The following is a 14,902-nucleotide window of genomic DNA, read 5'->3' on the forward strand; positions in this document are numbered from 1 at the left end:
CGGTCCTAGGGCCGGCGGGGCGTGGCACAGGGCGGCGCCCAGGGCGTGGCCGGCGGGGCGGGGCGTCGCGCGCTGTCACTCCGAATTGTTGAAGTACTCCGAAGCATTGCCGCGGCAGATGGGACACGTCCGATTTGACTGAAAGTTATAACAAACATGGTATCAGTGTATTGTCTGGTGCTGTTTGTTGCTCACTATGTCACTATACATGTCAGCGTTATCAACATTGGAAGTAACATCAAATACACCACAAACTACACAGTACTCTGTCGAGTGTAGTCAGCGACCACTTCCCTCAAATTCCATTCAAATAAATGACTAGAATGACGTATGTATGAGACTCACCCTGAGCCACTTGTCGACACACTTGGCGTGGAACTCGTGCGCGCAGGGCAACACCCGCAGCGTCTGGCGCGCCTCGAACTCGCACATGCACACCACGCACGACGTCTGCTCGCCTGCGCACGCGCAACACGCGACCACACGTTAACACAAACGACGAGGCTAAGTCTCTTCATCTCTGGGCTCCTCCCATACGTACCGTGTCTGGTCTGCTCGGAGTACTTGTAGGTGGGCAGCTGGTCGATCTCGTGTCTGGCGAGGCCGCGGGGCTTCGCCTCCCCCAGGCGCTCCGCCAGCGACAGCAGCGCCTCGTAGTTCTCGGGCTCCGACTCGGCGGCCTCCTCGCGCGCCTCGCCGTACGGGGACAGCGGGAACATCGCCAGCAGGTTCAGGAACACCTGCCCGACACACGGCGCTGTAACACCGGCACATGCGCGCGCACTGCTGCTGCGCGTGCTGCGGTCACCTTACCTGGTAGGTGGGCGGCGGCGGCGGCAGCGACAGCGTGGGCGTCACCTGCAGCTGCGGGTGCGGCAGCGTCGCGCCCAGCAGCGTGCCCCCGCTCTGATACAGGAACACATATATGTTAACTCGGCGATGATGAAGCGGTGCGACCGCATCCATTGTGAGCGGTGAATGTGTTACCTGAGCGTGTATGTGGTGCACGGGATGCGGCGGCCAGCGGGCGGCGGCGCGCACGTAGGGCCGCGCGGCGCGAGACCCCGCCCCCACCACGCTGACGGCACCGAGGCCGCTGCTCACGCCCACACTGCTGCGCCGCTGTACATTTTACAAACAATACTTTATTATGAACAGACTACGTTTAATGATACGACGGGGAGGGATATATCACGGTACGAAGACATTCATGGAATTAGCACCCCACAATAGCGTGTGACTCACGTGGTGGTGAGGGAGAGCGTGGCGCGTGTGATGCGGCGCCATCAGCTCCAGTGGCGCCCCCCGAGCCTGCAACAACAAACATTTCACTTATTTAATCACAGCTAAACGAGAAGACTCGTGATGAATTATCGATTTATAAATGAAGTTGTAAGGATGTTTGTTGTATGCGTATGATGTGGTACCTCAGCGGTGAGCAGCAGGGGGCCGTGGGGCGCGTGGTGCAGGTCGGGCGCGGGCGGCAGCGGGGACATCCCGCCCTCGCCGCCGCCCACCACCTCCATCCGCCCGCCCTCCGCGCGCTGACACAACACACACCATATTACACTACTCCGTTACACAAGTTCCCGAATATGATTCAAATTAATCAAGTTAACATTCTCCTTCCATCCTTCTGAAAAATATTAAATATCACGATTTTTTTGAAAAAAAAAAACAAATTAGTTGATGATATGCGCTTGGTATAGACATAATCATCACTCACCTGTGAGCCGGCGATGTAGTGCGCGTGAGGCGGCGAGGCGAAGGGCGCACGCGGCGGCGGCGGCGGGAAGCCCCCGTGGTAGGGCACGCCCGGGTACACGCCGCCCATCTGCAGCAAGTTGTCTGTAGCGCGCACGCTCGCCCGCGCCCGGCACACGCCACGCCCTCGGGGGCGGAGCCGGCCGGGCCGGGGCGGGAGCGACACTAGCCCACACTATTACCACATCAATTTTCGATTGTTTGGTAATAACTAATCAACATTTTACAAAAATTGAACATAGCGTCTGCCCGATGTCGCTCGCTTCGCCCCGTCAGTAAGTAAATTATACAAGATAAAACACACGTAACAAAACAGCGGAAAACTATACAAAATCTTAAAAAAGTGTGTAAAAAATAATCAAAAAAGGATAATGGTTATTGTGTTGTGTTCTATCTTGCAAAGGGAAAACTGTACATTAAAAAGTAAAAATGAAACCGCGCACCGAAACACAGGATTAGCATTTATAACGCGACTATACAGCCTAAAGCGCAAGATGTCTGTCTCGTGGTGTGCCGCGACCGCACTCGCCCGTGCCGCACGATGCAGTGACATATCAAACAGCAAACGATCAAAACTATTGCTAGATATACAAACTCCTTTAAGATATAGAAAGCGGAAAATAAACGTATATGCATTACATGTAAAAACATACGTAGACATACTGATTTACCTAAGGAGACAACACTATGGCGGCATTCGAGAGGGTAACACGATGTAAATACATAAATATATATTATATAAATAGATGATAGAAACCGCTCTATTTGTGGATTTTATTAATTCTAAATGCCAGCTATTAAAAAAAAAGATATAAAAGTCTGAGCGAAATTGACAGCGACGAACAGCGTCTTTTGTTAATATACCTCACCCAAAAATACAATGAAACATGTTGTTAAAATTGACATTAAAAAGAGCTTAAGATAACAGCCAACTGAAGGTAAGCGACCAACCAAATATCTCCACAGTGGACCTCTACGAAGTAAGCTAGAGCCTAGTAGCGAGGGCTCTCACACAATCACAATATACAAGAACTCAATGCATGCGGTATCGGGGAAGATATTTGGGAGGTCGCCGCGCCCCGTTGTTACATGTGAGCGAGATCGGGGCCAAGTTTGCGTTGTTTTATGTTTGTATATAAAGAAGTAAAGGACTATGTCGAAAGTGTGAAATTAATAAAAACATCGACAACTGAATCGTATAAGTTCGTCAATTGTAGTTACACAACCTCAATAACTTAGAAATATTTAATTAATTTATTAATTATTTGTGCAAGATTGTGTAAATCCACAGACGTGTACCTAGAATGTCATCCAAGCATTGTGCATTGTCTATGTATCACATACAATAAAATTATATGTATATAAGTTTGGTATGTGACGTATCTATGCAGACTACCGCCACCTCGCTAGCGTTCTAGCGCTATCGTTCCCAACGCCTGACTTCCCCGCGGGCGCATTGTGAACTTTGCGTTGTCATGGAATGTTAGGAGAGCATTTCTTAGCCCAAAAGGCATGTTTACATTGCGCCCGCGACATCCTGCCACAATCACAAGAGCCAAGCTTTAACGCTAACATAACATGTGCTTATAAAGTAGCGGACGTGTCTCTCAAATCACATTATACAGAGGAAGGTGAAATAGAATCATAGAAAATATTCAGTCCGCGCCAGGCTACCAATATTATCTGGCCACAAATACAATAAATATATGTCATACTAAGAAGTAGCACTTTGAAAATTTAAACACATAATAAAAGAATAAGAACAGTCGACCGCTACTCGCATTATGCACGTCTATTTCTAAAGTTTTTGTGAGAGGTTAGGAAGGTGCTTCACTTTACGTTCATTCGCCGGGAGGACAAGCTGTACACTGTACCCGGTACATTTGATAACACATGTGAAATATAAAGATATTCCCGAGCCCCACCACAATATTATTTGGTTCGAACGCTGCTTGAACATTGCATTTAGAACAAAAAAGCCTGCTTAATCTAGTAATATAAATAGATAATGGCTTAAATGATAGAAAGCAAGAATGCCAAATGGTAAAGTCAGATTTTTTTTAAAAGAAATAGACGCGTAATTGAAAACGAAAGACTTCACGCGGATGTGACCTACATGCAAATCTAAACTTAAAGGAAACAACGAAAATAAGCAGTGACCATCAAACACCTTTAAGACAGCTATAGTAATAAAGCGCATAATGAAATAATCAGATTATTGACAGTTGACATAATCAAACTTGTGGCGTAAATTCAAGCAGCGTCCGGTACATAGCATTGTAGACCTTATAGTGAGCGAGAGTAAGACGATATCTGCACGTCTAGAGGGGTTGGAGACGCAAACGTAAGTCTTACAAGCAACATACAGATGTCGTTAAAGAATTAAAACTAATGGATTCCGTCGCAGAGTTAGGTTACATCACAATATAATCTGGGCATGCATATGTGCTCGAGTCGGAACCGACCGTTTATATGAGAGGCACGCAAACATATTATATCTTAATTAGTATTCATACAAAATGCTACTTCGTATTAATAATTTAAGCAAGTTTTAAAGTATTCACTTGAAGGCAGGTAAAGGCAAAGAATAAGTTGCAATAAAAAAAATTCAATTTAGATTCGATTTCAAAAATATTTCGGATTTCACCAACACAAGAAATATGTATTTAGCATATTATTGTAAAAGAGAATATGCGAACGAAGCCATGGGTAAATATAAGTAATAGAAAGAAAATGATGCCCATTAGGAAATCAGAAAAAAATTATGTCAAAAACGTTTTGTGAGAGCGAACTAAGAAGCAGATAGAAAAATCTTTCACAATTCAGGCTTCTGTAATTTATAAATTAGAATGTAGTAGCGGGGGTTCTTATCTTGCTTTAAAAGAACTAAAAATTAGCAATGTAGGGAAAAATTTCGTTTGTGATATGTTTGCGTACCTCTAAAATACCACAATAAAAACTGTTAACCTCTGGGTCTAGTTCTGCAAGTCGCTAGAGTTATAAACGTAAGCAGGAACTGTAACCGTTCTCAATCTATGAAGTAATGCGTGCGAACATTGCCGGCAGACAAGCGGGGCTACTGCTGAAGACAAACGACCCCAAAACACATCTAGAATTATTGAAAAACTTGAAGCAAGCCTCAACAGATTTGCTAAAACTAAACTGTTGATGTGAAATAGAATATTATAAAAGTGCAGCTATAAATTTCAAAACGCACTGTGAAATTGTCTAGACACAATATCAAACCATCGGAACACTTGTATATATATTCAAGACTCAAAAACAAATTTGGCCACAACTAAAACTATAACGAAACTAATGTTTAGAAAACTGCAGTGCTGCTGATGCAACTAGAAGATAGTGTCGTTTGAACTAAATCTGGTTCCACAGCCGCAGCACCTTAGAGCAAAGTTAGCACAATTGTTAACACTAAGAGAGCATTTGTTCAGCACATACGTAATGTAAAGGGCACCGGAGTATCTGGAACAAGCACCTACACCTCAAGCCCAAGTAGAAACAAGACAAAGACGTCTGTCATGAGCATAACAGATCACATTACAATCGTAAAACATTCCGTGATATTCCAAGCATTAGAAATTTGAAGGAAACATGCAGATCTCAAGTGAAATCTAAAATCACGATAGCGTTGAATCGTTTAAGGACCATTGGAAGGTCGGGGCAAGATAAGAAGCGGATCGCCACGAGTATGGCGAATCAAGTGACGAGCACAAAATAGCAATTATACTTGAACGGTGCCGTAAAATCTAAAGAAAAGGGACGAAAACAAGCGTCGACCATTTTAGTAAAGCGTTGATGTAACGAAGAGGAATCTTCGACTAATATCAAAAAAATACTTGTAATTTAGTTTTCTCATCCTTTGATGGTGGAGCAAAAATTGTAATTCTCATTCGTTACATCGATTCAAAAACCATCACATACAATTCCTCTCGGGAACAAAGCTTCACTCAACCTGTAACTACAACCCATTACTGTCGATGCACTAGACACCCAAATTATTACAATGAGATAGCAACATGAACCCCAACAGATGTAGTTAGGCACTATATGCCGGCGTGGGCCAGCAGTGCAGCGTGCGGTACCTGGTAGCGCAGCGGCAGAGCGGGCAACACCGCGGCGCCCCACAGCTCGCCCGCCGCGCCGCCGCCGCTCGCCACCTGCAGCGCACGCTCTGTACCTCCGCATCTCCGCCCTTGCTTACCCACCCCACCCCACCCCTACACCCCTCGCGACACACGGGGCGCGACCGTACCCAACTCAACAAATACAAAAGTCCGACTCGAGGGACCAAAAATTCCAATGTATTGATAGAAGCTAGCTAGGTTTCCGTCGTTAGGAGTACGTACAGTCGCACCACGTTACACAACGGATGAACAGGGTAAGGTTCATCATATATAACAACTTATGACTAATTTGGAGCACAGTGCACATCCTAATACTTATATAACAAGGCCGTCACTTATATTATATATATATATATGCTATGCCCAGATTTTGGGTAAATAATACCTATCGTCTTCGAATCCGTAACGTAACTCATCACTTGCCATCTTGAAAGATACAGTGAAACAGTTTCTGTATCAAACTTAAGTCAGAAAGATTGTGTCTTAAACTAAGTTCTTAACTTACGTAATAACATAACCAACTTTTAACAAGTCTATAAAAATATATACTAAATCAAATTCGCAATGTGTGCCTTCACTCTGTTACTTATGTTTTTTTTTCAATTTGATATCGTAGTGTTCGTTAATGGCATAATATTGTAAAACTGCTATCTATATCATGTGTCGTAAGTACAGATTAAAAAATGTATTGACAAGTACATACTGTTATATTTGGTTGAAATATGTATATTCAAATAAAAAAAAACTGTATTTCGTTTTAAAATAAAATTACATAAGATTATAAAATGTTAAAACAAAAATACACAGAGAAAAGACCAAAGTATATTGTATAAAATGTTTATAACTGCTGCTGTTTCGTACGATTGCAATATGCCTACTTAGACACACTCCACATACTTTGGTGTACAACATATTGATAGAACAGCGACTCCGCACTGCTCGTGTGGGCATCCTTTGTCACTTTATAAACAAGAGACAACGATTATCACCGCGATTCTATCTAACGTTTCAGACATAAATAGAACAATACGGGACTAGGAAATTAATTCACGTAAACTTTGTCTTCCCTTCTGAACTCTCAGTTTAAAGTACTAACTGAAACATAATTAAAAAAAAAAACTGTTGTTACTTAAATATTAATTAGCTAAACAGCTGTATTGTTATTTGTTGTAATATTTATTTATCTAAATGAAATCAAAGTGGGTACGTGAATTAATTTGTTAGTGTGAAGTGGTGCGTGCGTGCCGCATATCGCTAGCCCCGCCTACGTGCGTGTGTGCGTACCTGCGTGCGCTGCGCGTGGTCGCGGTGCGGGTGCGCGTGGGCGTGCGGGTGCGCGTGGGCGTGGGCGTGGGGGTGCGGCCAGCCCACGCCGCCACCCAGCGCGCCCAGCCGAGCGCCCCGCAGCGACATCTAGAGAACACGCGTCGCCCTCATGTTACGCACAATATCACACTTCAACCACAAAACTTAAATACAATGTACATTTGCAAACAAACCTAAAGAGAGCAATATGTAGGCCGGGGGAGGGTGGGGGGCGCGAACAGGGACATAGACGTATCCCTATCGCTGTAGCGGCCACACGCACATTCAAATTGGCACACTTGAGCCTTATTTCACATTTTCACGAACAAAGATGATTCTCTGACCTCAAACTATTAACCAAGACATTTTAATTGCGGACATTTTATAGTTTTAAGATTATAGCTAGGCCTTTGACAATGTTCAGGACGGGATTTCACCGCATATAACCGCCTAAAAAAGTATTTACGTGTTAAATCTCAAATGTGATGTCCTCTTGACGAGTCACCTCGGAAATGTTAAGTTGTGAGTAGTTTTGTTGTGGCAAAAATGTGACAGGAGAATGTATGCTAACCTGGTTGATGTCGAGCAGCAGCGGCGCGTGGGGGTGGGCGTGCGGGTGTGCGTGGGGGTGGGCATGCGGGGGCAGCGCGTGGGGGTGGGCCACGTGCTGCGGGTGCGAGTCCAGCAGACGCTCGTGCGCCCACACGCCGCCGCCACCGCTCACGTACCGCATCCGGCGCCTGCACACAAAGTTACAGGTTTAAATAACCCATTTCTTCATCATCTTCGCTACACTTAAGTATTGTAACGCAGTGTAGTGTACTTACGGAGGCTGATAGGGCAGCCGGGGTGTCCGCCGCTCCACCACTGGCGCCGCCACCGACACATTGCTTTCACCTGCAATGTATTATACTTCATTAGGACTATTTGCCCGCATTAAGTTACAACACAGTAGGAGCAGAGAGATAGCACTGGACAGTTACCTGATGAGATATGGCGGGAGATCCGGCGGCGCTTCCTGCTGGGGCTGTCGCCTGCCTTGCTAGACAGCTCACCGTCGGAGGAGCCCGCGCTCACCAACGACTCCACGCCGCCCTCAAGCGGGTTCGTGTCCTGCAACATCACGTCGCGTTCTTATAGACGTGTACTTGTTTATATCTTGAATAAGTGATGAAACAATATGTTACCATGTGATGCATGTGGTGAGGGGCGTGGTGCGGGGCGTGGTGCAGGTGAGGCTCAGCGGACGGCCCCGCCCCCGCACCCGGGCTCAACCTCATCTCTGCAATACGCCAATGTACCACTCAATATTTGAACAACTAATTATAGGATTTTAATTTTCAGCCTAAGGATAATTAACACGTCTCAATCCAATTACGGGTATACGATGTCTTACAGCCTTGTTAATCCATAATTCGATGCGTTCACCTACTTACATGAGTACAGAAAATTAGAGCAAGATGACCAACTACCACATTTAAGACTCGTTTATTAGTTACCTACTCAAACATTTATAATGGTTCCTCAAAGTAAAATCTTTGCATCTCGGCAACCAATTTTACTCTGAATGAATGAAGATGAATGAGAATCCTATTTAGCATAAATTTAATTATAATAAGAAGACATTTAATCCATTCAAAGACATAACAACACTTAAAGCAACACAAATGTCGATGAGTCATACTTTGATGGCGCAATTAATCGCTAGTTCATGGCTACATATAACAATTTTCAAACGATAGAAATGTCCAAAGATGCCCTCCAAGTGCAGAGGTTCACCTCGCAAGCACCTTCTTGCCCAAAGTTACCGCAGAGGGCGCGGGAGGGCGCGGGAGGGTGCGGTGTAGGCACGGTGCGGGGCCCAGTGGTGGGGAAGCATCACGGGGCCGTGCGAACACTTACGCAACCGGCGGGACCGTGGTAACGCACGCGCTATGGGGAAAGTTGATCCGACCGGTGCGGCCGCTAAACAAGCGGGCGAAAAGTTGCAACGATTTTTTTTTAATTCTATAGCACATTATGTTCTATAGATATTATATTCTAGTACTTCTTCTACTATAAGAAAGTTTAAATCTATATCGTTCGATTATATATTATAAGACAACTCTGAATTAAATAACTGTTTACAAATCCTCACAATATATAATTATTTTAAAACGCTGTGTTTGTGGCCGCACAAGACGCATTTCGGCTCGTGGCGGAGTTGGCAACAGACACGCGCGCACTTACTCGAGGTATGACCAGACAGACCACTAGACTGTGGCAATAGTAAACTAAGTATGAAGTATACTACCAAACTAAATGTAATAGTTTTAAAGTTTTTAATGTCGAGACAAAATTTATTAACATTTACTAAACTGATGCAAGAAATTAAAAAGTAGACAGTATTTCGACTGAACACTTTCCTTCTGCTGTACAATAACAGTTGCTAATTATATAAACAAAAGATGTGATGTGTGAGCAGTGCATTTAATATTCAATAGGTATTGCTCCGTATCCGGATATTTATGAAAGTCCCATGAGGTGACAATACGTAACCTAACACCTCTCTTAGTGAACCTCTACAATAGACAACACTGCTCAAACACTAACCATAGACTTCGCATTGGTTTTGTTATCTATGCCTCGAACAGTGACTATTGTTATACAGTCGCTAGTGACGACACATTCATACAGAGCTGTACACACGAACATATACAACTGCCTCCTCTAGACAAAGCCTAAAAATGTATAGAATTGACTTTAAGTTTCGAAATGGTACGAACTCGTTATATTTTTATTTCTACACATTTAAATTATTCTATTATAGTAGAGCTTCGTGTCATTTGTATTAATACACTAGCGGTCTCCTGCGACTTTGTCATGTTCACTATATGCCCGCGTTGATAGGCTACCTACCCGAAAGTCATGTCTAAATTAGTACATCCGTTTCGGAGATTACTCGGAACAAAAGCGAAGACACGAAATATTTTTTATCTCGATACTACATACAAACCTTTCAATTTTATCAATATAAATAGATATAAGATACATTTCATTCTCCTTCGAATGTCTTGCGGGTTGTGTATTCTTGCATTCAAACAATAGTAATAGTGCACTGTGTACTCAGTCAGTCTCCATCACACACGTCCACAATTCCGTCTCTGTGCATAATATATAAAACAAAAGGAGCAAGCAGAGAGGAGTCGCGCTATAGAAAGCGGCTTACGAAACCTCGGCCGCGGCCGACGCGGACGTTCACAAACTTTCAATCTAGATTTAAATCGAGTCTTAAATTAATTCACGCTTCCTTGTATCGACAATATATTTTTTTCATTTTATAAGGCTGTTGTAGCACTACACATCCGTAGTGGAGAGTGCTTTTTTTCATTAGAACAAACGACATCTACAGACTCTTGGTCTGTACTCTTTTTTACACATATTACTTATGCAGTTTTTTAAGTAACAACCTGTGGTCACGGAGGCAGGAGCTTTACAGGATTTTACCGATCATCACAAGTCCATCCACGATCGCTGCTTCTCTGTTCCGTAGAGCCATTTACGACGAAATAATTTGTATTGAGACTTGAAAGCCGTCGTCATGTAGGAGTGTATACGTTAGCAATCTGTATGCGGCCATTTTAACAAGTGGAAATAAAAAGTGGCATCGAGTCTCGACCTCAGTCAAACAAAACTCGTTCCTCTGAACTTTATCATACACAGAGACTAAATAAAAACATAAAAACAAGCTCGCTGCTGTTATTTTTACCTTGTGGAGACGCAAAGGCAATGGCTGTGTCGATGCCCGATACAATAATCACTTTTTGCATCACATATCTATTTATAAACTTTGTCTAATCCTTTGTGGTTATAACAAAACTAAATATGAGTTGAAATAGAACAAGAATTACCCATTGGTACGGTCGTGGCGCACCTCTTACGCTTCTTGTCATTTTGGGGTGATATTTAAATAGCGAATTTCTCCCCTAAATGGTGTCAATTAAAGTTGGGATGACATAAAAGAAACATCATTGACGTCCTAGACTAGCACGGTCAGTATGTCCTGGTATTAAACGTGTCAACACTTTCTATAAAATAGTAATTAATATATAGTAAATATAAAATTAACTGACCAGGACGTCGCCTCTCTGAAGGACCGGCAGCGCGGCGCTCCGCACGCCGCGACCCACCGGCGCCTCCGCCTGCACCAAACATAAAACATATTCTCATCTCTGTTTTCTTAAAAAAACAATAAAAGGGAGGACAATATACTTTTGTACACACGTAAAATAAAAAAAAGGACAACAGAGGTGTACGATGACGGAAAAAGTTGTGGGTTCAAAAAATAAAGTTTAGAAAACTCTGATATATTCAAACGTTTTATTTTTTTTCTTTTAATTGATATACAAACTTTTTTCCCTTACTTTAAATTAATATGTTGCCTTTATCTAATTCTAATACATTTTATTCCCTTGCAGTATCAAAATGATTCATTATATGTTGGCTTGTGAGTCAAATGATACAGGTCAGTAGGTCCGGACATAAAATATCTGTATGTGACGCTCGCCTGCACACAGCCTGCAGCGACCTGTGACCTGGACCAGCTCCAAATTATCAGAGCCAATTTAAATATAAATTCGTTGCCAGAATCAAAATCTTACTTGATGTTTAATGCAGTTGGAAGGAAGTCTAAAATGTTTCTTTTCTAAGCTATAAAAATATACATATTGCGGTTGTAATTTGCATTAAAACACATTGTTGGCAACATGAACAATTCAACTAACCGACACTGAGCCTCCTCTGGTCGTGGTGCTGCGGGTGATGATGCTGCGGGTGATGCTGGGGCAGGTGAGCGGGGTGCGGGACATGTGGTCCGTGTGGGCCGTGCGGGCCGTGCGGATGGCGCACGTCGCGCTTGGCGTGCGCATGCGTGTGCGCAGGCGGGGGCGACGCAGCGACGCACGCCTCCTTGGGGCTGCCCGCACTGCTGCCATCACTGCCGACAACAAACATTACTTGATTACTTACTAATAATACAAAACCAAGATTTGTAGATGTATGAATGCGGAAAAAACCGGAGAGATGTGTCAGGACCGCACCAAATAGAAGTCCGTGATCTCTGCCTACCCCTTTAGTTTACAGAGGTGAGTTATGTTCTTGCCAAAGTTTGGATTATATGGATATTTATTATCACGTTAACTTTACAACGACTGTACGGATCTGATTGTCATTTCAAACAGAAATAGATTACAGGCTGAACAGCGTACAGGCTACAAAATTCAGTTTAATTTTTAATACTAAATGACACGTAAGACACTGGTATCCAAGAAAGTCTGTCCACCCTGCAATAGGATAAGAGCGTGATGATATGCAACAGTGCTGTTGTTATCTAGGCAGCTGATAAGTTCGGTTGATGACTCCGCACGCACTACTGCTGATAAGCAATAACTACGATGCAATATTGCAGGAGATATCAAACATAAATATAACCGTACAACTTCGCTGCCTTTATACTTTAACACAGTAGCCGTCGCCTGTACAAAATTAAATAAAATAGCCTACGTTACTATCGCATACATCAGGTAGCTTCCAGTAAAAATCGATCTAGCCGTTTTGGAGATTATCCAAAACAAACACGGACTGGTGGACAGAAAGGTAGACAGAAAATCATTTTAAAAATTGTTTTTTCGTCTTAAAGAGCTTAAATATATAATGTGCGCGAAAACACAAAGGTCGCGACAGTAAGTTGGATTTACCTGCGAATTTAGAAAAGATAATTTTCAATTTAGAAAAGAATTTATAATTTAGAAAAGATTTATTTTACGCAATTTGAGAGCAAATGATTCTGACGAAAAAATTGACCACAAACCTTAGACTAAACATAACAAGAACTAGTCAACATTCAACAGAGACCAGCTGCAAGCCGGAGAACATTGTACATGGCGACTCTGAAAATAACCACGTGTTATTTATAAAGACGTCGCGCTGCGGAAGTGGACATGGACCAACCAGTCAGATTTGACCACAGATGGTTCTAATGGCCACAGCTTTTTTGATTAATGGTCCTATCCTATCAAGTTTAGGGTTCTTGCTCACACTAACATAAACTTAAAAAATAAGTTGACACAGGAACGTCTAATTCCATAATAGCGGTCATTGCGATATTTTGCTTTTTAATTATTGTTAGTGAAAATTGTGAGATAATTTCAAACAACTAGCTTTTACCTGCGACTCCTTCCTTTAGGAAAACAACAAATTAACTTAATTAGTAGGATGTATGTTCTTCTTTCTTTTCCATTCAGCTTTTCTCCAGATACGTAGTAACAAACATCCATCCAAACTTTCGCATTTACAATATTAGTAAGATATAGCTTAATACTAGTTTGCTAGATATGAGAGAATTTATTTGCATGCCTGATATTATGAGAAATAGCACCCACTTTACAGATGTGAACCCTAAACCCTACGGAACTTGGGGAAACTGAGCGGTCGACGACCCCGCAGTTTCGGGAATACAAGGATGTCTATCATCGAACTAAAATATCTCTTAAAACTTAGTGAATAAGGTCTATATTGTATTGAGGTTGTCAATGCCCTTGTGGGCTCGCGTAGATGACTCGTCGCGTCTTTGTCGCGTCCACAAACAATACGACACGTGCACGAATCATTTAAATATGTACCGTATTTCAAAACATTAAGGTCGACTTGAGCATAGCATTTTATGAACAAAGAGAAATAAAACATTGGCTTTCAAAACAATGCTGTTGTGATAATCGTTGCATTGGAATATCGACTTTATAACTTTGTGATAAGGTTTAAAATGATAGCATAAAGTTTGTACAAAGTTTTTGTACGGCGAAAACTACTTGGACCTTTGAAGTCAGTACGACGAATTTTGGTGTATATAAAAAAGTAATAATCACGTACATACTTCTAGAGTAGGAAAAGTATTCACCGACTTATAGCTGATTTCTGAGAACAAAATATTTTTATAAAACTTGTCATTTCTCTCGTTATCGTTGAAAAAATAGATATAACAATATGTTTTATGTATGGATTTTGGTCTCAGAAACCAACGAAAAACCAATGAATATTATTTCTCATTGGAAATTACTCATGGGAATACTAGGACATAGTTGCAACATTTAAAAATAATACATCGAACCCTCAACAATATTCAATTCTACAACTTTTGCTATAAAGTACAATATAGCACAACATTGCTACTACTGAGCCATTCCGCATACATGGCTTTCCGTCCTACTCTAACATAGGGTATAATGTGCAAGTGGAACAGAGAGAGCAGCAGCCGACAATGTATCTCGGTAGGGAGGCCCTTGCTGATAGCTTACAGACGCGGCTTGTGTTTATCTTTGAAGCCCCTATGGCTCAGTGGTTATTAAGATGAAGTACGGGGTTCGAAAATTATGTAGATTGGGTAGTTTAAACATATAAAAACCTGAATATACAACAGATGGCCATAATACGAATACAACGCCACCTTAGCGTGGGTTCCTAAGACCAAGGTCTCTGTATGAAACATTACGTTTTCCCTGACTTTCACAAAACAGAGATAAAAATATAATTGAAACAGCAGTTTTGGTCTTAGAAAGCCAAGATAACTCTTTTAAATCTGGCCGAGAACACAAAGAGAGTTATTAAAAAAATATTAGAGAGTCGCTTAGTAAAGCTGTAGTTATATTTAACCTCGC

General features: G+C 42.4%; 1 protein-coding gene across 1 annotated transcript in view; it reads right to left on the reverse strand.

Moving 5' to 3' along the window:
- Nucleotides 1-9: 9 nt before the first annotated feature.
- eIF2Bbeta (eukaryotic translation initiation factor 2B subunit beta) overlaps nucleotides 10-14,902 on the reverse strand; it is a 29,864-nt gene continuing 14,971 nt past the window's right edge. Inside the window, exons 12-26 of the mRNA XM_013318830.1 lie at nucleotides 11,975-12,186; nucleotides 11,324-11,392; nucleotides 8,399-8,493; nucleotides 8,195-8,324; nucleotides 8,039-8,108; nucleotides 7,783-7,951; nucleotides 7,191-7,319; nucleotides 1,727-1,834; nucleotides 1,428-1,544; nucleotides 1,246-1,311; nucleotides 988-1,122; nucleotides 814-906; nucleotides 542-740; nucleotides 346-458; nucleotides 10-138 (exon numbers count right to left, since the gene is read on the reverse strand). Of these exons, the coding sequence (XP_013174284.1) occupies nucleotides 76-138; nucleotides 346-458; nucleotides 542-740; nucleotides 814-906; nucleotides 988-1,122; nucleotides 1,246-1,311; nucleotides 1,428-1,544; nucleotides 1,727-1,834; nucleotides 7,191-7,319; nucleotides 7,783-7,951; nucleotides 8,039-8,108; nucleotides 8,195-8,324; nucleotides 8,399-8,493; nucleotides 11,324-11,392; nucleotides 11,975-12,186 (1,768 nt within the window). The 3' untranslated portion in view covers nucleotides 10-75. The remainder of the gene's footprint in view (nucleotides 139-345; nucleotides 459-541; nucleotides 741-813; nucleotides 907-987; nucleotides 1,123-1,245; nucleotides 1,312-1,427; nucleotides 1,545-1,726; nucleotides 1,835-7,190; nucleotides 7,320-7,782; nucleotides 7,952-8,038; nucleotides 8,109-8,194; nucleotides 8,325-8,398; nucleotides 8,494-11,323; nucleotides 11,393-11,974; nucleotides 12,187-14,902) is intronic.

This window comes from Papilio xuthus, unplaced genomic scaffold (assembly GCF_000836235.2).
Source record: "Papilio xuthus unplaced genomic scaffold, Pxut_1.1 DF826776.1, whole genome shotgun sequence".
NCBI lineage: Eukaryota > Metazoa > Arthropoda > Insecta > Lepidoptera > Papilionidae > Papilio > Papilio xuthus.